Below are 24,533 nucleotides of genomic sequence, written 5' to 3'. Positions count from 1 at the left end.
CAACGAATTTTGATGACCATGCAACGACGATAAAAGACAGCAGCGCTGAAGTGTAAGTTCTTTCGTTGTCGCTGCATTCGTTCGCGGCATTGCTGCTGAGGAGAGCAGGATCGATGAAAGTGAGAATTGAATTTTGGATATAAAACTGCAACAACGACGAATCCTGTATCTACTCGATAACTTCGATCTTCTCTTCGACAACCTCCTCGATCCATTCCTCAACCTCTTCCGTCTCCTTCATCGCCTCTTCAGCCTTGACCAAACTCTTCTTGATCTCTTTACCCATTTCCTTCCTCCTCTCCTCGATCGAAGCTTGACATTCCCTCCTCCAAGCATTCCATTCATCGATCAACCTCTTCCTCATCTCGACGACTTCCGTGTTCAAGTTCGCCGCCTCCAATTGATCTTGTTCCTCGAATTGTCGAGAGTATTCTCGCAAGTTCTTGCGAATCTTCTTTTGTTCGTCTCGGGAAAGAAGAGTAGGAGGTCGAGGTCGCCAGAGAAGTTGCTTGAATCGTTCGAGTTTGTTCTCTTGAACTAGTTGTCCCTTGAAATCCCAAATCGTGAATCCAGCTTCCATCTGCAATCCATCACTCTCCCTTAGTTTCGTGCACACCACAATCAAAGAGAGATGAGTGCTTACGGTCGACATCCACATCGATCCATAAGTCGCAACGAACCTTCCCGAAGGATCCCATTCAATATCGGTCAACCCGTAATGTTCGACCGTCGTAACCAATCGAATTCCAGCTCCGGCTTCTTGTTGTTCTTTACCAGCTCCTTCTTCCTTCTCGAGGTCGAGGTCCCAGAATTCGATATCGAATTTAGAGTTTGATCCGAGAGTCGCGAGGAGAACGTGTCGTCCTTTCGGGGACCAGTAAACGTTGTTCGAAGTTTTACCGTCAAAGTTTTCTATGCGACAAACAAGAAACGGTTAGCTTCTCAGTTTAGCGTTCGAGAGGGAAGAAGAGGAGAGACATACTGTGAAGAAGGAAATCTCCTTTACGAGCGTCGAATCCGTAGAACGATACCGAAGTCTTGAGGATCGATCCAGGCATGGGTTGAGCAGCGTTAGGATCGTTCGTCGTGATCAAAGTGAACCTAGAACCTTGAGGTTCCCAAGCGAATGCAGTGACCGTGTCTGAGGACTCGGGAATACCAAGAACAATCAGTTTCGAATTGAATCAGAGACGGTTGATGGGAAGCGAGCCCACCTTTGATTTCGATAACTTGGACGGGAATGTCCTTGTCTCGGAGACGGAAGAGTTCGAGGTTGCAGTAACGAGTTTTACCGGTCTTGGTGTGACGGTCGACTTTGACGCAGAAGTAATCTCCGTTCGATTGCCAGTGAAGTTTACACTAGATTCGAGGGATAACCTGTCAGTATCGACGAGGGGGCCGGGGGAAAAGGGGAGGAAGAGCTTACATCGTGGACGTTGAAAAGGTTCTTCGATCGAAGAATCGTTCGCGAAGGTAAAGCCATCAACGAGACCCTCGCAGGTTGATTCGTGATCTCAGGAGTCCAGAAGGCGATCTTGTTCTCCCTCGTGAAAGTCCCCGGTTTCACGAATCCATTCCTTTCCGCCTCGATCGATTCCCTCTCCTTGTCGTTCATCGGACTCCATTCGAAATCGACGACTCCCTCAATCTTGATCGACTTCTTTCCCAACATGGTCAATTCGGGAGTTTCGTACACCGAGATTTGTTGACCCGGGGTAACTCGAGCGAGGTATTTCTCATCCGGCGACCATTTGAACATGGGCCAAATGATTTGTTTGTTCGAGGCTTGATCTCCGACCATGGGGAAAGTTCGAACGAGGTTTCCGGTAACGACGTCCCAGACCGCGACGTTGTTGCCTTCGTCGTCTTCGGTGAAGGGAGACATCGATCGAGGGTCGGTAGCGGCTTCGATGGGTCGAGGGGACCAAGTGACGAGGTATCGTTCGTAAGGGGAGAAATCGATAAGTTTGACTTCGGGGTGAGCGAATCGGTTGATTCGTTCGAAAGAGGCTCCTCCCCAAAGTGCGACTCCTTGAAGATGGATCGTGGCGAGGTAAGTACTTTGAGGAGACCATTGGGTGAACAAATCAGTCCATTTCTAGTCACGAGTCGAAGTCGAAGGTCAGTTGAGGGAACGAGAAAGAGCAGAGAGGGCGAGAGAAAGACTTACAGATCGTTCGTGAGCGATTTCAGTGACTCCAGTCTTTCCAGCCCATCCAACTCGAAGGTCATCTCCTTGGTAAAGAATGAGTTGATCACGTCCAGCGGGATCTGCGAGCCATGCACGGAAGTGCTCCTACAGCCGAAGCGCTGTTAGCCCTCCGAAAAAGGGAAGAAACTTGTGAAAGATGAAAACTTACTCGGGGAGCCCATTCCTCGTGTTCCGGTTCCTTGTATTCCTCTTCCAATTCGTTGAACGAGTCTACCTCCGTAAAGGGTACGACCGAGAAGGTGTGTCGTTTATCGAAAGCGAGACCATGCATCGCGCGTTGGAAAGCGAGTGCTTCAGTCGGGTTCTCGAGCGAGACGAACATGAATCCTTTCGAATTTCCACTTTCATCCGTGGGCATCTCGATTTGGCTAGGCGAGAGGGAGAGCGAGGCTTCCTTCGAGGCTGATTTGGCGATCGCTTTCAAGAGTCGTTCTGCCTTGTCGGTACCGACAACGGGTGCTCCATCGAGGATCACGACCGAGTCTAAAGGTGATACATACTCTGATGCGAACCTACGCAGCAGGAGCAAGGGTGTCAATACGTACGAAGAGCTGATGAGAAAAAACAGGTGAGATCAAAGGTTTACCTTTGTTCGAGATCAGAGTAGTCGATGTCTTCTTCGTAGTTGGCGCTCATTGGAGAGTTCTCTCTTGGTAAGAACTGGGTAGAGACGCGTGTAAAAGTGAGCTGGAACTAGCGAGGTGGTGGAAGAAAGAAGAGATTCGATCGTTTGCTCCCGACAGCTCAGCCGACTTGTCAAGATATCGACATACCGACCTGAACACTAGCCAGTACCTTATGCTTGACCGCCCGTGACCCCTGCTCGCTTCGCCCTCTCGAATCCTCGCTCTCCGACTCTTTCTTCGATGGCCTCTCTTACAGCGACTATCTGCTGCTCACGGAGCTTCAAGGCTAGTCTACGGTTGTCACCATCTGAACGCTTCGGCTATACGGACTCGTAGAAGAAGCGCTCGAAGGTCCGGAACTCCCTCGCTCTCCCACAAGTTGACGATCCGTAAGCTCTCCTGTTTCGAGCTAGCCATTCATACTTCGAGGAACGGTAGTTATGGAGGCTCATCCAGGACCCAGTCTTACACGAGCGGCCATATGGGGAATTGATCCTGAACTTTCGCAATTCTGCTCTTGCAACAAAGGAGGAGGAAGAGTCTCTGGTTTGCTCTCCTTCGGTCCGTCATTTGCGACTTTCATTTTACGATCTCACGGAGGAGGATCACAGGAGGCTCCGACGCGAATTTAAAAGGGGATTCAAGAAATCGTCGTACCCTTCTATCCTCTATCTTCCTCATTGGACCTCGCCTAACTGGTCGGGACGTACAGCTCGCTGGGTAGAAGAGGAGGTCAGGGTCATTGTCGCAAGGTTAGGGCGGAGGCGAAGTCTCAAGATTGTTTACGAAAGCGAAGACGACGAGGAGTTTCAGAACGGTGGATTCTCAGAGCCATTTGAAAGAGTGTTGGAAAGAGCTAGGAGGGCAGACGCTAGACGGGAAGAAGCTAGGAGGACCAGGGAGCAAGAGTTGCGAAGGAGGGCCGCGGAGCGAGAGTCGCGAAAGGTTCCGAAGTTTTTGAGAAAAGTTCGATTTAGCACCTAGGATTACGCTCTCCAGTTTACTAAAACTTCATCTGTTCTGAACCTGTTTGATAGTGTGTCAAGTTAGCTATGTACTGATAACTGAAAGAGGGACGTGGCGACGGACCTTTGAGTACAAGCTGTCTCGGCGAGAGGAGTTTCGTAACCCATTCTCCAACTCAATAATCCAGCATGCGCGATCATGATTCCATTATCGATACAGAACCTGATCCATGGCCCTTGTCAGTACCAAGAGGCGATTCCAAGAACAGAGTAGAGACTCACCTCTCGTCCGTCGCGAAAATGTTTCCACCTCGTTCTCCCGCCATGATCCCCATCATCTCCTGTAGCCTCTTATTACAGCCTACCCCTCCTACAATCAAGACTTCTTTCCCTCCCGCATGAGCCATAGCTCGCTCCGTGATTTCGACCAACATGCTGAAGATCGTTTCTTGCAACGAGAAACACAAATCGGCTGGGGTGATGATATCTTCCTCGGTCTTCTCCTCGACTGGCGATGATTCCGTTGACGAATCTGTTGTCCGTGAGGTATTGGGAGGAGTTGAACGTTCGAGAGAAAATCCAATATCTTGTAAAGCTGCTTGAGGCCCTTCTCCTTCTGCGCGTCTCCGTCTCTCTTCCTGACCGACCATCGTTTTCTCAGCGTTACTCCGTGCCTTCGATGAGCCTTCGTTCGGTCGAAACCGCGGATCTCGGGTGTAGGCTTCGACGGCATGCAAGATTCCTCCTAGCATGATATCCATCCCTTTCGTCGCATAAGGTAGAGGTAGAAGTCGTTTCCCGCTGCATCAAGTGGAGGTCTCGTCAATCGAGCTCGTTACCGACGTCTCACGAGAGGGAAACTCACTTTTTCGCTTCAGATTCGATGTTCGCTCCGGGAGAAGGATCGTTACTCAATCCGATAATCCTTGCGAACCTGTACGAGGACGCAGCAACACTATTCAGACAAGTGTCGCCTGTAGTGAGAAGGAACTCGTCGTACCTATCCAAGCAGTTTCCAACAGCGATATCGAGAGTTTCACCAAAGATTCGATACCGTTGCTGAGAGTAAGCGATCACTTGAGTGTTACCTCCTGATACGTAGAGCACGATCGGTGAAGGCGAATTCGTGATGAGTCGGCCCGTTTCAATATCTAGCAGAGAGGAAGCGATTCAGTCTTGACAGGAAATCGAAGAGATGGAACGCATGAAAACGTACGACCGACACAATGGTTGACTCCAACGAGAGGCTTATTGTACATGAGTGCTAGAGTACGTGCGACGAGTGCAACAGTCTGCAAGGGAGCTCCCATTCCAGGACCTGGTTCCTCGCGCGCAAGTCGAGTCAGTATCTTCCTCTGCGCAAGATCTTCGTGAACTAGCGCTTACCCTTCGTGAAACACACGACGTCTACATCTCTCATCGTCACGTTCCCTTGCTTCAACGCCTTGTCGACGACCTCAGTGATCCATCTCTTGTGATGCCTCGCCGTATCGCTAGGTAAGAATCCTTCTCCTGGCGGGGTGACATACGTGTGACGGATGTTCGACAAGATCGAGACAGTCCCTGGATCTCCAGTAGCGCTCGTCTCGCCTTCAGTGGGAGGTGAATGAAGGATTAATCCAACTCCGAGTTTGTTTGCCGAACCTTCGAGGCCGAGGGCAAGCAGAGGTTTCGACGGGGGTAGAAGGGGACAAGGTGCAAGTTGTTTTCTCTTTCGAGCGACCATATCGTAAGTAGAGTCGGTTGTCGGGTGATAGGGACGAAAGGAAGATGTAGCTGAACTTGATCTCTCTTCCACCGCTCACTCGCTCTCAGAAGATGGCTAGTCTCATCGATGTAGCTAATCTCGAGCATCAACAGCAGCTACCCCCTTCACTAGCCCCTGGAGTTCCGACCGCTCAACGAGTTCGCTCGATTCATTCAATTCAAACCGACCTCTTGATCCAGTCTTTCCATGATCGAATCCTAGTGATCTTGACACAGCTTGGAAGGATAGGTTGCCTGGTGAGTGGTGCAGGAATGATCTCTCCTGGTCGTAGAGCTCATTCCATACATCTCTCGCAGATTCAAGTTCTTCCACCTCCTTCGACTCTACCTGCTGCCCTTCCTCGACCTCCGAACGGGTCAGCCTCTCCTTCTCTCCCTCCACCGCATCCCTCTCTCGTCCTTTCCCCCCTGTTCGGCGTTCCTCCCACTCCGCACATCGCAGCTCTTCACGACCTCTACGCCTCTCATGTAGCTTCAATCTTGTTCGAAAAGATGTCGGCAGACACTCAAGGGATGGAAGTGAAACCTGTAGTACTCGGGATTGGATTGAAACGGAAACAGGACCAGCAAGAGGAGGGAAAAGAGGAGAGTGAAATTAGTGAAAAGGAGAGGGAAACGTTCATGCAGGTCATGGAAATGGTTAAGGAGTGTATACAGTAGATCGATGGTGGGGTTTTCTTCTTGCATGGGTAGCAGCTCATTGAAAAGCATTGCTGAGCTTTGGGCCCTCTGTAGTTCTTTTCGTTGCTAATTGTCGCACCCAAATTTTGTCGACGAGCGAGTAAACACTCGTGAGGGTCTCAATCGCCTCGCTTGCGTCAAAGGTTCCCTGTCGGAGAGTGCGAGAAACGAGCATCGACAAAGTGGAAGATTTCAAAACCGATGTCAAAGGGAAGGGAGCAAACAAATAGTAGACAGGTACAGGATAGGAATCAACCTTAAGAGTTTGAGAGGCTCAGGAGACTTCTAACGAAGCTCACGAAGAGGGGCACATGCATCGGGGTAGATGATAGCGTGTCGGTGCTTGACTGTTTCACCGGGGATCGCTACAGTCGGTACAACTTGATTGTCCGCATCAATGCCGAACAAACGTGGGAACCGCATAGCAACGTGGCATATGGTGACCTGAGTATCACGCCTGTGCTTTCGGAAATCCGAGTTGCGAAGAACATAGTCGCCTAGATGACCGTAAACGGGTTCCGAGATGCCATTGACAGTCTTGCGAGGTTGCCTTGCGATCTGAAAAAATATTTCTAGGTTAATGAAGGGGGAAGATTCGCGAAGAGGGGAGAGATAACTTACGATAGTTTGAACGTCGTGACAACGCTCCACCAAAGCAGCCCCGGCTGAGCACAAGGCGTACAACTTTCGAACTTGATGCGTGTTGGTATCTTTGTCAGAATGGAGTCGTTGCAACTGCTTGTCTATAACGAGAGCGACAAGCGATGAGAGAATGATCCGTCGCGGAACGAAAAGGACGCCAATGACTCACCGGCGTACATGATCTCATCGTACAAGCCATAGCCAACGACATGTACGGTAGTTTCACCCCTTCTGTCCACTGTGGCTCTGGTCTGGAGCAGTTTGTAGTAGATCGCGGTAGAGCGCGCTTCATCGGGATCGGCAGTAGGGAGATGGGCGTCGAGAAGGTTCTTACAAGCGTCTTTGACTTCCCGGATCAAAGCAGAGCAGCGAACGAGGAGGTCAACCATTGATCCGCAAAGAGTCACGCACAACCAAAGAAAAACTCACGCTCGTCCCAAAAATTTGCTAGAGGCCCAGACGGGTACAGTTCTCGTAAGTTTACTTCAGGGTGCTGCTCTTCGACTTGATCTCGATTGTATTCCGATTGAACCCGTTTCTGCAACGCGCGTGCTCTCTGTCAAGCGAGACAAACTGATTAGTTTCGCGAAATTGTCTCGACTTGCACGAGCGAAAAATGCTTTACGGCCTCGTGGAATCTGCGTAGGGCGTGACCGTAAGTCTGTCCCGGTTCCGATGCCATAAGCTTGTAGTATTCTTGAATGAGCGGGTGAGCCGCTGAGTCAACGTCTTGATAATGAAGTCCGTTCGTAAACACTGTAACGACGTTCGAAGAGTTTAGAGTCGATACCCTCGTGTCTGGTCCTCTAATCGAACTCGAGACGTACAGATTTGAAATACGAGCTTGTCGGCAGCTTCGCGGAGATCGTCGAGAACATCAGCGAATGCTGCGCCAACATTTTGATCTCCCTTGTCGTCCTTGACGTCCACGTTATTGAAGTACATTGCGTCTTGCGCGTTCTCCAGCTCGTCTTTCGCTATAATGGGAAGAGATTGCTTTAGTCCAGCTCGAAAACAGGCACACACGGTAAGCTCACCTTGTTTGACTAGGAATATCGAGAGAGTCAGTCCAAGCCTAGGCCAATCATACGAGGAAGAGGTACGCACCCTCGTTATCGAGACGGTCCACCTTGTGAATCGATTTGGATTGCTTTCGTCTATGACGACTCTGACTTGACATTGTGAAGTTGAAGCGGGGGAGTAGGGTACGAGAGAGGAAGAGGAAGAGGAAGACCGGCGTTCGCTTTGCGTCCGGGCGAGGTATCCTTGCTTGCTCAAAGCGGGTACCAGCTCAAGCGCACCGCGCGCGAAAGCTCGTGCAGACGATGAATGGGCTCACGTGGCAGAAAAAGTGGGTCCGATAAAGAACGTTTCGCGCTGATTACGTTCAATAAAGTCTACAAGCCGCGGTCTTCACAAAGCAAGGATTGATGGAGTCCCTGTTCTTGATGGTGATGTTGAGAGAGATGGGGAAGAGGGCGAGGAAGGGGTAGCGACTTGATCGATTCCTTCTTTCAAGACTCGGTTCTTCTTGTTCTTCGGTTTCGGGGCTATGAATACGGAGTTTCTGTCAGTCAGAAGTTGTCGGAAGTCAAGCATGAGGTACGTACCAGCTGTATTTTCAGTGAGGTAGAACCGCCGTAAAAGCATGATCGCTTCTTCTCTTCGGTAGTTGCCGACTGCTGGATAGGGAGGAGAGTACAGTAGCCGAGTGCTGTTGCGCGATTTGCAGTGTCAGTCAAAGATCTCGAGCACAGGCAGAAGAGACGAGTGGACTGACTCTGAGTGAATCGATTGAACTCCTCCAGTTCCCCCGAAACGGTCGTTCCCGCATCCGTATATGACTTTCTCAATCCCCACCTGTCTCATTGCTGCGGCACACATGATGCAAGGTTCGACCGTCACGTAGAGAACGACCCCTTTGAGAGGAGTTTGCCAAATCTTTCTCTTTTTCCCATCATCTGCCTCCTCGACTCTTCCCGCTTGAGGAGTGAAAGGTCGAGCGAGTTGAGGGGTCGTGACGTGTGATCTCTCGGGCAGGAGGTGTCTCAAAGCGTCGAATTCGGCATGCAGAGTAGCGTTTCGACCTTCGTTCGTTCGATTCCTTCCTTTCGCGACGATCTTCCCTTCGTGGACTAGGACACAGCCGACTGGGATCTCCTTCGCTGAGAACGCTTCTTCGGCCTATGCGCACGAAGGGAGAGTCAGCATTTGTTGAACGAGATGAGGAAAATGAAGAACTCACCATTTCAACTGCAGCGTCCATGAAGGCGAGATCTTCCTCGGACTGCTCTGATAGTGGAATCATCGTGTTGTTCATCTTGCTAGTCTGTCCTCCGGTTCGTGTCGAGGATGAGGTAAGAGATCAAGAGTCGAAACAGACGATTCTCTCCCTCTTGCTTCCGATCCATTCACCTCTGTTTCAGCTCCAACTCAATGCAGCGAGTCTCCTTGACTCCCTTGGCGCGGAGCCTTACCCGGTGTAAACGGTGTTACTCTTCCGTCCCACTTCCTCTCCTCCATCCTCCTTCAACTCCTCCTCGACCAGGCTACCTACCTCCGACGAAACAGTACGGTCAACCACTCCCTTCGACGCATCCTCACCTTTTGAGTCAGGGCGAGTTGACGCCAGGGATTCAGGCGAGCGAATACGCCGAAAGGAGACGGAAATTGGTGGAAGGGTTGGAAGATGGAGCTACGGTCGTGATAGCGGGTGGGAGAGTGCAGTATATGAGTCAGAACATCTTGTAAGTCTTGAGGAGATTACACTTGATGAGGGTTGTGCGTCAGGCGGTCGAGATTCTTCGTCGGTAGTTGACGTCCTCGCTCTCTCTCCCTCTCTTGCATTCTTCAGCTATAAGTTCCGACAGAGATCAAACTTGTGGTATTTGACAGGATGGGAAGAACCCGACTCGGTCCTTGTACTCCGTAGGCTTTCTCTCCTTTTATGTCGCTGCGAGGGATAAAAGCTGATCTGGTCCCTTTCTCTCCAACGTGCAATGCGTAATTGACCTGCTACAGAGAAGACGAGTTCGACGAAAGGCTACAAGATGACGATGTTTGTGAGACCGAAGGATCCATACGATGAGAGCTGGAATGGTCCGAGATCTGGAACCGACGGGGTTTGCGAAGTTTTCGGGGCAGACGACGTGAGCCTCACGTTCTTTCCTTGACATCGTCTCGAGACCCAACGTGTTCATTACTTTCCGTTTTCCATCCAGGCTTGTGATATCGCTTGGTTCTCGAGTCGACTCGAAGATCTAATTCAGAAATCTCGAGGACCAATTTATATCGATTTACCAAACGTTTCCGCCTCTTCCCTCTCTTCTCGACGTACTCGATCTTTCAGCTCTTCGACCTCGGTTTCTTCCGTCCCGAAATCCCTCTTCGATTACTTCTCCCTCCCTTCAGCGAGTAATTCTCGACCGCAAGATGATATCGACGGAATCTTGAATCTACTGAGGAAGAAAGACGTGAGGAATGCGGCGAGGGAAGTTGAAAAGTTGAGATTGATCAAGAGTCCGGCAGAGGTTGCGGTAATGAAGCGAGCGGCAGATATTAGCTCTCAGGCTCACTCCGATGTGAGCCTCCTCCACCTATTTTTTCAATGTCTGAGCTCGCATTGAGCTTCTCTCCATCTCCAGGTCATGCGACTCTGCGGAACCGCCTCGAAAGACGGAAAACCTATAACGGAGAACTCACTCGTTTCTCGGTTCGAATACACAACTTCCTCACTGGGCTCTCCTCGACCTGCTTACGTTCCAGTGTGCGCTGGAGGTCAGAACGCCCTGACGATCCACTACATTGCGAACAATCAACCTCTGAAACAAGGAGACTTGGTCATGCTCGACGCTGGTTGCGAGTACGGTGGATACGCGAGCGATATCACCCGTGAGTGTGACGATATTGTGTCGAATCTAGTCGGAGCTCACTCCTCTTTCTACTAGGTACATTCCCCGTCTCGGGTCAATTCACCACGCCACAAAAAGCGCTCTATTCCGCCGTCCTCCGAGTCCATCGACACCTCCTCTCTCTCTGTCAAGACCCTTCCGAATCCCACCGACTCACTCTCGAACAACTTCACAAGATCTCGGTAGATCTAACGAGGGAAGAATTGAGGGACTTGGGGTTCAGTTTGAAAGGAGGAGAGTTGGAACGAGTTTTGTATCCTCATTTCGTTAGTCATCCGTTGGGGATCGATTTACATGATACGATGAGTTTTGGTAGGGATGAAAAGTGGGTCTATCTCATTCTACTTCAGACGGAACAGACGGAGCTGACGAGAGTTTTCTTTTCGTGCAGATTGAAACCCGGAATGGTAATCGTGAGTCTCCCCCGCCGTCTCGCATCTCTCCAAGCGAGTACTGACCTTCACGCCCTCGATGTAACAGACGATCGAGCCCGGACTCTATGTCCCCCCTCTCGCTCATTTCCCGAAAGGTTTCCACGGCTTATCAGTTCGAATCGAGGATGAAGTCGTGATTGGGCAGACCGAGGCGGATAGCTTGATCCTCAGTGCGAACGCACCGAAAGAGGTGGAGGACGTAGAAGCTACTTGTAGGGGCATGCTTGAATCGGCAGCATTAGCATAGTTGGCCTTGAGGAACGAAAGATTTTTGAATATCACTCAGATGTCAAGCTTTTCGTCCAGAGAATACAATTGACATGGCAGACCGCGTTATGCTACGATACGCACGATACGCACTGAACACACGAAATAGACCTCTACGGGGAGGAGAACGGAATTGACCTTTTTTTTGCTCGCTTCGGGACGCGAATTCGAAAAGTGGCAACTTTGACTTGCTTCTTCTCCTTATCACCCCGGCTGCTTCAACATTAGCTCTCGCCGATCAGAGCAAGATGCCTCGACGTCGTATCGCTCCTCCTTCGACCGACTCCGAAGCTTCCGCCGGAGAAGAGGGATCCGACTCCTCACCGCCTCTCTCTACCACCAACACGAAGAGTCGCAAGCGAACGACCTCGACTGCACCTACGAGTGCTCGAACTAGCAAGAGTAACAGTAAATCGGCTAGCGTAGAAGAAATAGTCATTAGCGATTCGGATCGAGAAGATGAGGCAAAGATGGATCAGGAATCGGAAGAGGAGGATGTCAAATCAGCTAAGAGACCACAGTTGGCTACTAGAACATGGTAAGCTTACCCTCTACTCAGCTCGCGAGGAGGTCCATGAGTGTATGCTCACTGACCTCATCAATCTTCCGTTTCTCTATCCATTTTCCGCATGAGCAGCTCTCGTGGTACTCCTCGACGTTCAGCGAGTCTAGCAGCCTCAAAAAGATTGAGTGAATCGGCGGGAAAACAGCGAGATCAAATTCTGCAAGACGCTCAAGATTTGCAAGATCTCAAGATGAAGAACGAACAGCAAGACGAAAGTGAAGAGGAGGAGGAGGAGGAAATCGTCTCGTCATCTAAAGGAAGGAAGGACAAGGGAAAGGGTAAAATGGTAATCGAAAGCGACGAGGGAGAAGACGATTTCAAACCTGGAATCGTCGAGCTCGAATCCGATCAGGAAGATGACCTTATGCAGGATGAGGGCGAGGACGACGACTTTGACCCCGGAGTCGCAAAGGCGAGAGCTCTAGCTCGAGGATTGAAAGGGAAATTGGCAGCTGCGAAAGGAAAAGGAAAGGGGAAGGGAAAAGCTACGGATGGAGAACAAGTCGCGAAGAGTATCTCGAGGGCGTTGAAGGGGAAAGGGAAATCAGTCGATAGTGGAAGTTCGACGCCGAACCGGGGAGCGAAAGGGAAAGGAAAAGCGAAAATAATCGAAGATTCTGACAGTAGCGAAGAAGACGTTTCCGACTTTGCTCCGCCCTCTGGAGGTGGATCAGACGAAGACGACGACGACGATCTCGATGCGGACGAACTTGAAGCCGAGAACGATACCGATGCGGTCAAGGAGGAATCGGAAGACGAGAAAATGAGTCTCGTCGAGGAGGAGGAGGATTCGGACGCCGGAAAGAAGAAGAAGAAAGCGAAGAAGGGTAAGGAGAAGGAGAAGGAGAAAGTGAAAGAGGAGAAGGAAATGAAGAAGAAGGAACGAGTCAAAGTACCTCTGAGGAAAGGAGCTCACATCTCGAGACACGACAAGAAGTTGATGAAGGACTTCACAAACGTACGTCTTCTCTCTAATCATTAGACACCGTTGTGATTTGACGCGAGGCCGTTCGCTTCGACAGTTCCAACGGACCGCCTTCTACCTCAATGCGAATCACGAAGAACTTCGAGACGTTTGGGACAACCTCCGCAAGATTCCGACTACGAAAGTCGAGAAAGCGATTCAGCCTGCTGGACTCACTCAGAAGTTGTTGCCTTTCCAACTCGAGGGATTGAATTGGATGGTGAAACAAGAACAAAGTCCTTTCAAAGGCGGTTTCCTCTGTGACGAAATGGGGTAAGCGGTCTCCCAACTGATCTTCCTCACTTTCAAGTTGCTGACTACTTTGACGCTCGAGCAGAATGGGTAAAACGATTCAAACGATTTCGCTCATCCTCTCCGACTGGAAACCGGGTCATCCTCAAGGCTCAACTCTCGTCCTCGCTCCTACTGTCGCGATCATTCAATGGAAGAACGAAATCGAAAAGTTCACGGAAGGATTCAAGGTTCTCGTCTTCCACGGTCAAAACCGAATCTCGAACGCGAAAGAATTGGAGAAGTACGATGTCGTTTTGACTAGTTGTGAGCATGATCTTGGCGTACTCTCTTGCTTCGCCATCACTGACAGTAAGCCTCGTACCGTGTCGCAGACGCCGTCATGGAGTCGAACTTCCGTCGTGAGAACAAAGGTTTCACTCGAAAAGGTAAACTCATGAAGGAGGATTCGATTCTCCACAAGATCAAATGGTCAGTCCTGGTCTCACTCAGCAACGGTCCCGTTAATCTCCATCTGAAGAGGTCCATTGTTCTGACAGGCACCGAGTCATTCTCGACGAAGCTCACAACATCAAAGATCGACAATCGAACACTGCGAAAGCTGCTTTCGCTCTTCGCGCTCACTTCCGCTGGTGTCTATCCGGTATGTCGTCTCTCTCCTCCCTATTTGGCATAGCGTGCCCTTGCTGATCATCGTCCTGAACGCTCAGGTACTCCCCTTCAAAACCGAGTCGGAGAATTGTACTCTCTCATTCGTTTCGTCGGTGCCGATCCTTACGCTTTCTACTACTGCAAGCGTTGCGACTGCAAATCGCTCCATTGGCTCTGTACGAAAGGTCCTTGTACCGTGAGTCCTCTTCTCCCATTTCTCGAAAGGATCAACTCGTGAACTGACATCTCCGCTATTCCTCGCAGGAATGTGGACACTCGGCGATGCAGCACGTCTGTTACTGGAACCACGAAGTCTTGAAACCGATTCAATACGGAGGTGCGACTTCTGGAGAAGGTCAACGAGCGTTCGAAAAACTCGGTCTACTCCTTCAACGTTTGATGCTTCGTCGGACCAAGGTCGAACGTGCCGACGATTTGGGACTACCTCCGAGGATCGTCAATGTCAGGAGGGATTACTTCACTGAGGAGGAAGAAGAGTTGTACAAGAGTTTGTTCCAGGACGTCAAACGCAAATTCAACACTTATGCCGACGAAGGAACTGTAAGCCGCTACTCACTAGTCCCAACAGCCTGTTCCCGAGACTTATCTCGCTGCCCCTCTCCCGCGCTCGCAGGTCTTGAACAACTATTCGAACATTTTCACCCTCATCACTCGAATGCGTCAAATGGCTGATCACCCTGATCTCGTCATCAAGTGCGTTGCTCCTTTTCCCTGAAGCTTCGTTCTTCGTTTCTTACAGTTTCATCGTCGTCTCTCTTAGATCGAAAACCGCTGAACCCGTTCAACACGCCGCTGCCGACGTACCTCAAGAGATTTTGACTTGTCGATTGTGCCTCGACGAAGCTGAGGACGCTGTCAAAACTGCTTGTCGTCACATCTTCTGTGTGAGTTTCTTCTCCTTCACTGAGATTGAGCTGCGATGCTGACCCTTTGCGCTTTCCTTAGCGAGAATGTATTCGTCAATACCTTGAGACCGCAGTTGAATTCAAACCAGAGTGTCCAGCTTGTCATTCGCCTCTTACTGTAAACTCTCCCACACTCTACTCTTCAGCCTCTCAACATCGCTAATCCGCTTCTTCGCGTAGGTTGATCTTGATCAAGATGCCGTCGAAGTGGACGATACCGGGCGACAAGGTTTCCTCTCTCGTTTGGATCCGACCAAAACTCGAACGAGTACAAAACTCGAAGCTCTCCTCGAAGAATTGTCGAAAACTCGAACCGAAGATCGTACCCTCAAAACGCTCATTTTCAGTCAATTCACGACTATGCTGTAAGCTCTTCTTACTCTTCTTCCCGTATGAGACCGATTGAGCTAATACATGGCGCTCTCCAGTGATATCATCGCTCGTCGTCTACAATTGAGCGGTTTCAAGTACGTGCGAATCGCTGGTTCGATGACTCCCGTCGCTCGAGACAATACGATCAAACATTTCAACAACGATCCCGAGGTCACTGTCTTCTTGATTTCGCTCAAAGCTGGAGGTAAGTCTCGAGGTGTCTTTCTCTCTGCATCGATCATCTCGCTGAGCTTCCTTCCTTCTCTGCGTAGGTGTCGCTCTCAACCTGGTCGAAGCTTCGAGGGTCATTCTCTGTTCGCCTTGGTGGAACCCTGCTACCGAATTACAAGCGATGGATCGTGCTCATCGTCTCGGACAACGTGAGCTCATTCGGCTCTTTCAGAATTGTTGCGCTCGAAACTTACCTCGCATTGCCTCCTACAGATCGTCCCATTCAAGTCACTCGTCTCATCATCGAGAACAGTATCGAATCTCGTATCCTCGAACTACAAAAGAAAAAGGAGAACCTCGCAGCGAGTACGCTCGGAGATGACGATAAAGCGATGGGTCGACTCTCTCCTGAGGATCTCGCTTTCTTGTTCAGTTTGTAACGGTCCTCTTTGCCGATTTCCTCTTCGTGCCCTCTCGGAATTCTCTGTCGTTTGTGTGTTGGTTTTGCTTTGCTTTTCTCGCCCTCTCCCTTTTCGTAATCATTCCCTGTCTTCTGCTCGATGGGAAACAAAGAGTCGTAACCGTCTTTTCCAGCGTTCACAAAGTGTGGCGAAACTCAGTCTACAAAGCTCGAACAGATCCATTCCGGACGACTTGGTTTCGTTTCGGAAGAGTTTCCTACCAGTTCCTCCTCGTCCCGTAATTTCGAGGCCAACCCATCTCGTCTGCAAACCTCCAAACAAGTGTCGTAATCGCGATCACATCCCCAGAGGTCCTTGTGCAAATCCTCTTATTCCTCGTCAGAACCTCCGACTTTTCTCCCGCCATTTCTTCGTATTCTCTGGGCATTGCCGCCTCGTATTCATCTTCCTCGTCGTCGTCTTCGTCGTAATCATCAGCGTCCTCGGCTTCCTCTTCGCATTCGTGCCGCCTGATACGCTTCGGAATTGAGCATTTCGAGTCCCCTGATCGTACTCACTTCAATCTCGATTCCCAATTTTCCTGCCAATTCCTTGAGCTCCTTGACCTTTTCTTCCGAGCATTCAGGGGTCCAATCGAGAAGTAGCCAACCGTTCGAGAGTGCGTACGAGCGTGCACCCTTCTCCTTGCGAGGGGCTCTCGAGTCGAAATTGTCGAGAACGAGTCTTTTGAGGCTGGTAAGCTTGGACTCATCTGAAACGACGTCGATCAACTTTTGAGCTCGTACATCAGAGTGAGGTCCGAACTGAAGGGACTCGAGGGGGAGAAAGGAGAGAGAATCGTAGAATGCGGGAGAAGTGAGAACTGCAGTTCCTCCGAGGGCGAGGTGAGTGAGGTTGGGGAAGCGAGAAAGATAGACCGGTGCAAGTGAAGAGTTGGTAGTCCTTTGGTTGAAGGAGAAGAGAGATAAGTTCGTCAGGAGGAGAGGTTGACCGATATTTTGGAGGAGTCGACCGAGGTAAACCGAATGAGTGAAGGCGACGAGTTGGATCTGGGAGAGGGGAAAGTCGCGAAGGATGGTGTGTATGTCGACCTCTGTCTCCATGGTCAGATATCGAAGACCGAACGATTGATCCGAACGTTTCAAGAGCTCGAGGTACACGTCTGGTTCAAGTTGCTCTTCATCTAAATCGCCAGTGATAGGTTGTTCGGCCGTGTCTCGGAGCTCCTCCCAGTCGAGCATTGTCGGTGATAGTACGTGGCATGATCTGAGAGAGAACTTGTAGAGCTGTTCGTTGTCTGCGAAATCTGATCGCTTCGAATAATACTTGAGGACGAATTTGCTGTTGACGGAGAGGAAGAGTGACTTGAGATTCGGGAGAGTCCTGATGAGGTGTCGTAGCGTCTCTGGTTGAGGAAGCGCGAAACAATCACTCCTCCAGTCGTTTTGGTCGGGATGGAAATTGAGAGTGAGATCTTCGACGAAGCCGCACAGCGCCTTGTTCGATTGGAGAGTTCGCTGGAGAGTATCGAACTGGTACAGGTTGACGGTCACGCTTCGATACAATTGATATCGGTGGAAGGGAAGGAGGGCCGAGCAGAAGGGAGGGAGAACGTAAGAAGACGGGAGATGAGAGAACAGGTCGAAAAGGAGCTCGGGAGGAAGGGTCAAGAGGGTAGCTTGGGATGGTTGAAAGGTAACAGGAGGGTCACAGAGGTTGATTGTATCGAGATGTTTCGTCTATTAGATCAAGGGAAGAGAGCGGGTTTCTCAGCTTTCTGGTAGCGATCCGGGTCAGTTAGTACTCACAGTCGACTCGAGGTTGTCCTCTGAGACGCTACCGCCGTCCATCAGAGCCGTGGAGCGCGTCTGAGTAAGAAGGAGTGAATGTCCGGAGAAGAAGTGCAATTTCCCTCATCTCACGACTCAACGCAAGCGAGTCGATTTAGCAAGGAGCTCTGCGCACTCTATACTGGAACATCCTAGTAAGCCCGAGAAAGTGCTGAGCTGTCGCAGATTTCGCGGCCAAATGAGTCGTTGGAGACGAAGTTGAGAGAGCGATACTCCTTTTGCATTCAGAGGGAGAGAAGCGACGAGACAGAAATACGAAGAACAGATAGGCGAGCGAGCGAGAGAGAGAGAGAGAGAGAGAGAGAGAGAGAGAGAGAAAGCACGAAAAAGAACAAAAAAGAACAACGAAAGAAGCAAAAAAAGGGAAAACCGAGCCAAACGCAAAGAAACTACCTTATGTACCTGTTGAATAGCGAGGAGAAGGGTGTGTAAAGCTAGGGGATACTGATACTATGTACGAAGAACTGAATAGAAGGACGCTGGGTCTTTTCATCGAGCGAGCGCTTTGTAATACACCTGTTGAAGAGTTTCGAGAGTCAGTACGATACGGCGATTGACAAGGAGTAGACGAATGCTCACAATCGTGACAAACTGTACAGAAGAAAAAAGAAGGGGCAGTCAGCACAAGCAGAAAACGGAAAGAGGAAACGTTGAAGGCTCACCTTTCTCTTGTACCTCGTCGTAACTCCAACCGACAAGAATCCTCCTTTGATCGGACTCGCCGCCAAATGATTGATCACCGAATGATCAGGTTTCGGTAAAATACTATTATCGTCTCCACTTCCCATCGTCACATATGCCGCATGGTTCAACGGACCTTTCTCGAGTTGTGCCGGCAGAGTCGGGGGAGGTACTCCCGCCGAAGGAGGTTGAGGAGGATACACTGGTCCAGGAGTCGAATTCGTCGGGTTCGGATTCGCGTTCAACCAGTCAGATTCGATTTGATCGCGTTCCAATTCCCATTCTCCCCATTGTTCCAATTCGGGAGGGATCTCTTGCGTCCATGTCGCGAAATCGTCTTCATCGTAAACTCCTTGACCATTCCCGCCGTTGTCTCCTCCTTCGTCCTCTAGTGAAGGCGCACCTCCGAGTTCGGCGAGGATTCCAGGCCATTGAGAGTTGTACGAAGTGGAAACGGATTGACCAGCAGATCTCGCGACGGCTTGTTCCCTCAATCGAGAAGAAGGGTTCACTTGTTGATGTGACGGTAAAACGTTGATCGGTACTGCCGTCGGGGTTCCTCCTACGGTCGAACCGGATGAAGCTGTAGGAGAACTCGTAGTTTTTGTTTGTTGATTTGAAGAGTCTGGAGAAGTCGGGTTCGAAGGAGTCGAGGTGCCACTCGTCGCGGTTCCCGTCGCTGAAGCCCATAGATTCGCGAGAGGTTTCGTGTCGACGGGATTCACTTGAAGATAATTGATCAGGTTTCCGTCGGCGTCCGTCGCAACGGGCAGGTGTTTCGAAGCTTTCCATTCGTTGTCGACGATGAATTTGAGTCGATGAGGTCCGGGAGGTAAAGAGATCAAAGCAGAGAAATCGGTTGCGCTGTGAAACGATTTCGAGTTAGTCTCCCTTTCCAATCCGCTCGAGAGTACGATGGTGCTCACTCTGTCTTTCGTAGTTCAATCTTGACTTTCCACCCATTCGCAAACGTTCCAGTCACGTAAACCTCTTTCGGACCCTTTTTCACTCCCCCCTTCCTTTCTTCTTGACCATCCTCGTTCTTCCACTTGATCAAAGTCGGTACACCTTTCTCTCCTGCTCCCAAATCGACTGCAGCTGCGATCAGATTCTGAGCGATTGTTGGAGAAGGAACCGAGAGGAGAGGGATCGGAATCGCTGCGACGGGAGCGTTGAACAGAGTCGGAGGAAGTAAGACGGCAGGGGATGGGACTTGACCCGTCGGAGTCGAGACTTTCGAATTTGTCGGTGATGCGATGACGGAAGTACCGGAAGGGATCGATTCGGGAGCGAGAGGGAGAACTTCAGCTGGAACTGGGGGAGCGAGAACGGTTTCGATTGGGGCATGAGATGGAGGATTCGGCGACGAAGAATGAGGAGGGAGAAGATCAGATTCGGAAGGGAGATGGGCGGGGACAGATTGTGGTGAAGTAGGAGAGAAGGGCGAAGTAGGAGCGAAAATCGAAGAAGCGGCGTGAGAGAATGAAGTTGTTGAAGCGATAACGTTGCGAGTACTCGAAGAAGAATGGGGCAAGTTCGAAGTTGATGATTCGGTCGTTGGGGGTGCAGAAGAACCCTGTCGCTGTTGATCTTGAGCTTGATCTTCTTCCGGAGTGAAAGGAGATTCTGTTGGCGGTTCTTCCCCTTTCGGACTCGACAAAACCGGCATCGATTCGGAACTCATGAGGACTTCTGGCGTCAACCGCGGTGAATCTCGATAATCTGGGTGCATCGTGTCGTCCGGATCCATCGGTGATTTTAACCTCCTCCTCTCTTTCTCGTTGTTCGCCGCTGCAGTTTCCCCCAGATTATCCTTGACCGTATGATTCGCATTCGAAGATCCACTCCTGATTTCCCCTCTCGCTACTGCATCACTCCTCGCTGTTGTAGCGTTTCCAACTGTCGAAATCGCTTTGATCGGAACGACTTTGCCCATTCCTCCCGGAGTTGGACTCGCGACGAACCCAGTTCCATCGTCTATCCTCTTCGGTCCATAAACGACGTGTTCAGCTTTCCCTTGCATCGCTCCTCTCAGCGTTCCAACTCCACTCCCAGGTCTCTCGAGGTCGTCTGATCCTTCTCCCGCATCATCATCGTCGACATCCGCCTCGTCGTCCAGAACTGCTCCTCCCTTCCTTCTCGACGGATATCCACCGCTACTCGTAGTTCGTCCAACTGAGATCGAAGGTAATCGATTCACGCTTCCTTTCGAATCTTTCGTTCCGCCCGCCGCCGTGGTATCTGTACCAGGTTTCTTCTTCCTCCGTTCAGCTAATGAACTCGTTCTCGAAGGTCTGAAATCGTCCCCAGAAGGTAACGAGATGTTTCGAGGTCGAGGGGACGAACGTAATTGAGCTGCCGTACTCGAAGATCCTCCTCCTCCTCGAGAGGCTGATAGATGGGGATGTGAAGTAGAGGAAGAAGGTGTAGAGCCATTGTTGCCCATCGTTTCACGCTAGCTCTGGGAAAGGGAGAGAAGAGAGACGGGTCAGTTCTGGATGACCGAATTCCTTGCTTGGCAGTGCACTGTCCTAGTTCGAATCGAGGGGGAAGGTACGAGTTGGACTAACCTCTGGAATAGTCTACCGATAGGTTTGTATGGGTATCGTAGCAAGTGAGGGATGATCGAATCGAAGATCCTTCGCGACTCGTCTCTCCGGCCGAGGTTCGTGGGGGGCGACGGAAAAGCCGAGAGCACTGAGGCGGAGTCTGTAGCTGGTCTGTCGAGGTTCTGTTCTAGCGAGCGAGCTGTCGAAGGGAGTGGAGAGAAGTGACGAAAGCAGAAAACGCGGGCGAATTCAGTCGAGAATCACGTTCAACTTTGACTTCGACGGTAGCCTATGAGGGTTTGCCAGTGTGGACTTGAAGTACTAGTACGATTTATCATGGGTCGAATCGAATTTTGGCGAATTAGTCGACTCTCGTCTCGCTCGCGAACCGCAAACCTGTCTTCACTCTTTCCGCGTTCACTCTCGATCTCAAGGATGTTCAGGAGATTACTAGTGCTGGTCTCACTAGCGACTCTCGCCTTGTCATCTTCGCCGATCGAAGTCTCTCCTCAAGCGACTCCTACTCAAGATCCCCTCGTCAAACGACAAGAACAACCGAATCAACAGTCGTCTACATCCTCTACGATCAGTATTCCTCAGACTGCCGCGTGAGTCTCCCTCTCAAACTCCCCCTTCGAGAGCGTCGTGCTGATTCCCCCCTGTTTGCCCGTTCGTTGATCGACCCACGTCCCAACGACAGTGCTGGAGGATTAACCTACTTGACACCTGCACAAACTGCTCAAGCTTCATACTACAAGATCGCCTCTGGTAACCCCATCACTTTCGGTTGGAATTACACTTCACTCTAGTTTGTTTCCCATCCCTCCTCTCCTCTCACTCCGTACTGTATTGATGCGCTTCCTTCATAGTGTGACACCGTCAAGTCTGACATTCGAAGCGAGGTGTACTGCGAATGGGTACACTTACCCAATCACGACGATCGCGGCGGCTGAAACTTCTCTCGTTTGGGATCCCTGGCAGTCAGTTCCCTTTCCCTCCCGCACTCTCCTCCAGAGTGCTTCATGAGCTCACTGGATGAACTCGAGTAGATATGCTCAATCTCCGAACGCTCTTCCCCTTGCTCAAGCGAGTTATACTCTGAGGGTTTACGACGAACGAGGAGCGGATGCGACGGCCGAAGCTGGAAGGTTCAACGGGAATAACGCGATCATCAATTTCGCTTTGTATTCTCCGCAACCTTATACCCCTCTTGCGGCCGGTGAGTCATTCCCTGCTCTACTCGATGGTCTCAAGGCTGACTCGAGTTTGTGTCGCTAGGCTGGACGTGCGCCGGTTGCTCGTTCGCGAGTCTATCAAAGACTGTTTCGCATCCCCTCGTGATCGCCCTACCAGTCACGATCGCACTCGTGCTCATTGGAGGTGCAGGAGTTTTCGGTCGATGAGCGAAATCTCCGTTCCTAAAATCCGTCTTCTTCCACATGCGAGCTGTCCTCAACGGCCTTGATACCGTCAGAAGAAGATCAAAATCTCACGACCCATAGACACTCATCCTTCATCCCCTTCACGCTACTTCTAACGGACACTCTTTTCAATTTTACTATATCTGCGCTCGTCTTTTCCCCTAACTCGCCCTCTCTCAGCTCTTACCCTCTCGGTTATAGATTACGCTCCTTCTCTCTCGCTCTTATCATGTCCATTTCCCTCGTTTAATCTCGCAACAGTCACGAAACCTCTCTCTTCGGTATTTTCCGCTTTTTTACTCTTTTTCTCTCTCTTTCGTTTTTCTCGTTTGTTGAATGTAGCATTCCCTTGTCGAGCAATCTCTCCAGCTCTGTACGAACGATAGGAGTCAATTGAGAGACAGCGAGGCGACTTTCACGCGCACACGACTGCACACGACTGTGTGAAACGGAAATCCACAAGTTCTGTTCTCTCTCTTCCGTCACCTTTCAACGCTCACTCTCCCCGCTCAACTTCTCTGGGCGGTCCCTCGACTTTCCCTTACAACGACCTGCAGTACATTCATTCGCTTAAGACTTCCGTGCACCGCCTTCCTCGTCATCTCCATCTCCCTCTCTCTCTCTCCCTCGATGACCGCAGTGCAAGATGATCGGGCGCTGCACATGATCCCTATGGATTCTCGACCTCCTCCCACTTTCCTCGACCGACTACGAGTCCTGACGTTCAACACGACTTTCCTCGTTTACTTGCTCTTCGCCCACACTTTCCAACTCCTCTTCCTTCCCTTCCTCCTCCTCTCCGTTCTCCTCAGCTTCACTCGGGCCGAGCCATTTCGATCAATCAAGCTTTCCTCCCGCGAGGTGTTTCGATTAGGGATCAAATGGACGAAAGAAATCTTCGCTTCGATTTTGATTGCGATCGTGAGATTGTTTGGGAGGAGTAAGTTCGTGATCACGATGGATAGTCAAGAGGAATTGGAAAGATTCGTGAAGCGGGATAAGGAGGGGAAAGTGACGGGGTTTAGGATTCAGAAACATGCGATTTGGATGTCGAATCATCAAGTTCGTCCTCTTTCTCATTTAGTCGATATCCGAGACTGAACGATAACTCGGGGACTGCAGTGCTATATCGATTGGATTTTGATTTGGATCGTCATGGCGTATGCGAACGTCTCAGAGGGAATCGTAATCATCATTAAAGCTTCCCTTCAGTGGGCCCCTCTCGTCGGTCCCGTGAGTTCCTCTCCACAGTCTCCCATATTGGTAGACTCTCTCTGACCCGGAGCTCTTTGACAGGCGATGCAACTTTTCCGTTTCGTTTTCCTCTCTCGAGCCAAACCACTCTCGAAATCAACCATGTACGAAACGGCGAGAGACTCGGTCGAGAGGAACGATCCGTTCCAATTGGTTATCTTCCCGGAAGGAACGCTGTATTCGAGGTTGACGAGACCGAAAAGTAAAGCTTTCGCGGAGGCTCAGGGAATCGTGAGTTTGGATCACTCTCCTCTTCTCGAATACTTCCCTTTCGTTGAATCGACTGGAATGACTGACCTCTCATTTGCGTAGCCGGATATGGAGTACACTCTCCTCCCGCGTTCGACCGGACTTCTCTACACTCTCCGACTCCTCTCAACTCTGTTCCCTTCCGCATCCTCCTCCTCTACTCCCTCTCCCTCTCTGACTCTCTACGATCTCACAATGGCCTACTCCGGCGTCCAACCCCAAACCTACGCCCAATCTCACTATTCCCTCCAATCCTGGTTCGGACGCGGTATTTCGCCTCCGACCGTGCACTTGCATCTCCAGACTTTCAAAGTCGATCCGAGCGAGATCCCGATTGGACAAGTGCGACAAAGTGCGAGACCTCAACATATCGAGACTGAGATCACGGACGAAGAGAGGAAAGAATTCGAGAAATGGATTTTTGAACGTTGGGAGATGAAGGATCGGAGGATGGGGAGGTTCAAGGCGAATGGAAGAGGGTTTGAAGAGGAGGAGAAGGAGGGTGGGAAGGTCGAGTTTGAGGTCGAGATGAGAGCGGAGGATTGGGTGAGATTGACTTCGGTGCCGATTGGATTGTCGATCATGTACTACGCGGTCGGGTACGTCGTCGTGTCGGTGTTGACGAAATGGAGGAGCTAGTCTTGGGGATGGTGAAGAGGAAAGGAGGGCTTATTGTGTTGTAATTTGCATCGAAACGGATT

The 24,533-nt window shown here is 50.6% G+C and overlaps 11 protein-coding genes across 11 annotated transcripts; 5 read left to right on the top strand and 6 right to left on the bottom strand.

Moving 5' to 3' along the window:
* Positions 1–169: 169 nt before the first annotated feature.
* Positions 170–2,848, bottom strand: PRT1 (translation initiation factor eIF3 core subunit b; the record flags this gene model as incomplete). The annotated part of the gene is made up of 8 exons (XM_076628397.1): positions 170–580; positions 644–912; positions 983–1,141; positions 1,215–1,359; positions 1,427–2,098; positions 2,171–2,296; positions 2,361–2,724; positions 2,799–2,848. 8 exons carry the CDS (start codon positions 2,846–2,848, stop codon positions 170–172), a joined length of 2,196 nt encoding a protein of 731 aa, XP_076491798.1.
* Positions 2,849–3,824: 976 nt separating this feature from the next.
* On the bottom strand, positions 3,825–5,529 carry KAE1 (tRNA N6-adenosine threonylcarbamoyltransferase; the record flags this gene model as incomplete). Its single annotated transcript, XM_076628396.1, has 7 exons — positions 3,825–3,864; positions 3,928–4,026; positions 4,086–4,604; positions 4,669–4,737; positions 4,804–4,954; positions 5,020–5,121; positions 5,190–5,529. The coding sequence occupies 7 exons, from the start codon at positions 5,527–5,529 to the stop codon at positions 3,825–3,827; spliced, it is 1,320 nt and encodes a 439-aa protein (XP_076491797.1).
* A 92-nt stretch (positions 5,530–5,621) lies between these two features.
* On the top strand, positions 5,622–6,230 carry JCM6883_007564 (uncharacterized protein; the record flags this gene model as incomplete). The annotated part of the gene is made up of 2 exons (XM_076628395.1): positions 5,622–5,807; positions 5,868–6,230. The coding sequence occupies 2 exons, from the start codon at positions 5,622–5,624 to the stop codon at positions 6,228–6,230; spliced, it is 549 nt and encodes a 182-aa protein (XP_076491796.1).
* A 306-nt stretch (positions 6,231–6,536) lies between these two features.
* Positions 6,537–8,073, bottom strand: JCM6883_007563 (uncharacterized protein; the record flags this gene model as incomplete). Its single annotated transcript, XM_076628394.1, has 8 exons — positions 6,537–6,809; positions 6,873–6,994; positions 7,063–7,239; positions 7,323–7,449; positions 7,519–7,649; positions 7,721–7,870; positions 7,931–7,939; positions 8,001–8,073. 8 exons carry the CDS (start codon positions 8,071–8,073, stop codon positions 6,537–6,539), a joined length of 1,062 nt encoding a protein of 353 aa, XP_076491795.1.
* A 233-nt stretch (positions 8,074–8,306) lies between these two features.
* TAD2 (tRNA(adenine34) deaminase) lies at positions 8,307–9,213 on the bottom strand (the record flags this gene model as incomplete). The annotated part of the gene is made up of 4 exons (XM_076628393.1): positions 8,307–8,443; positions 8,504–8,607; positions 8,674–9,077; positions 9,139–9,213. The coding sequence occupies 4 exons, from the start codon at positions 9,211–9,213 to the stop codon at positions 8,307–8,309; spliced, it is 720 nt and encodes a 239-aa protein (XP_076491794.1).
* Positions 9,214–9,329: 116 nt separating this feature from the next.
* JCM6883_007561 (aminopeptidase P family protein) lies at positions 9,330–11,485 on the top strand (the record flags this gene model as incomplete). Its single annotated transcript, XM_076628392.1, has 8 exons — positions 9,330–9,640; positions 9,748–9,821; positions 9,915–10,042; positions 10,115–10,474; positions 10,538–10,784; positions 10,841–11,129; positions 11,196–11,217; positions 11,285–11,485. 8 exons carry the CDS (start codon positions 9,330–9,332, stop codon positions 11,483–11,485), a joined length of 1,632 nt encoding a protein of 543 aa, XP_076491793.1.
* A 268-nt stretch (positions 11,486–11,753) lies between these two features.
* RAD16 (DNA repair protein RAD16) lies at positions 11,754–15,846 on the top strand (the record flags this gene model as incomplete). Its single annotated transcript, XM_076628391.1, has 15 exons — positions 11,754–12,043; positions 12,143–13,028; positions 13,093–13,307; positions 13,372–13,592; positions 13,661–13,757; positions 13,826–13,929; positions 13,997–14,133; positions 14,202–14,498; positions 14,572–14,651; positions 14,719–14,842; positions 14,904–14,981; positions 15,044–15,228; positions 15,292–15,440; positions 15,508–15,615; positions 15,680–15,846. 15 exons carry the CDS (start codon positions 11,754–11,756, stop codon positions 15,844–15,846), a joined length of 3,138 nt encoding a protein of 1,045 aa, XP_076491792.1.
* A 238-nt stretch (positions 15,847–16,084) lies between these two features.
* On the bottom strand, positions 16,085–17,678 carry JCM6883_007559 (uncharacterized protein; the record flags this gene model as incomplete). The annotated part of the gene is made up of 3 exons (XM_076628390.1): positions 16,085–16,318; positions 16,386–17,567; positions 17,637–17,678. The coding sequence occupies 3 exons, from the start codon at positions 17,676–17,678 to the stop codon at positions 16,085–16,087; spliced, it is 1,458 nt and encodes a 485-aa protein (XP_076491791.1).
* A 489-nt stretch (positions 17,679–18,167) lies between these two features.
* Positions 18,168–20,805, bottom strand: JCM6883_007558 (uncharacterized protein; the record flags this gene model as incomplete). The annotated part of the gene is made up of 4 exons (XM_076628389.1): positions 18,168–18,194; positions 18,258–18,269; positions 18,341–19,223; positions 19,286–20,805. 4 exons carry the CDS (start codon positions 20,803–20,805, stop codon positions 18,168–18,170), a joined length of 2,442 nt encoding a protein of 813 aa, XP_076491790.1.
* Positions 20,806–21,343: 538 nt separating this feature from the next.
* On the top strand, positions 21,344–22,311 carry JCM6883_007557 (uncharacterized protein; the record flags this gene model as incomplete). Its single annotated transcript, XM_076628388.1, has 5 exons — positions 21,344–21,516; positions 21,609–21,716; positions 21,778–21,888; positions 21,958–22,127; positions 22,187–22,311. 5 exons carry the CDS (start codon positions 21,344–21,346, stop codon positions 22,309–22,311), a joined length of 687 nt encoding a protein of 228 aa, XP_076491789.1.
* Positions 22,312–22,959: 648 nt separating this feature from the next.
* JCM6883_007556 (lysophospholipid acyltransferase family protein) lies at positions 22,960–24,471 on the top strand (the record flags this gene model as incomplete). The annotated part of the gene is made up of 4 exons (XM_076628387.1): positions 22,960–23,391; positions 23,452–23,562; positions 23,626–23,814; positions 23,896–24,471. The coding sequence occupies 4 exons, from the start codon at positions 22,960–22,962 to the stop codon at positions 24,469–24,471; spliced, it is 1,308 nt and encodes a 435-aa protein (XP_076491788.1).
* Between the last annotated feature and the right edge of the window lie 62 nt (positions 24,472–24,533).

The sequence above is a fragment of the Sporobolomyces salmoneus genome (genome assembly GCF_050403485.1).
Source record: "Sporobolomyces salmoneus JCM6883 DNA, S_salmoneus_JCM6883_v1_ctg1, whole genome shotgun sequence".
Taxonomy (NCBI): Eukaryota; Fungi; Basidiomycota; class Microbotryomycetes; order Sporidiobolales; family Sporidiobolaceae; genus Sporobolomyces; species Sporobolomyces salmoneus.
This window is presented reverse-complemented; position numbering and strand designations above follow the sequence as displayed.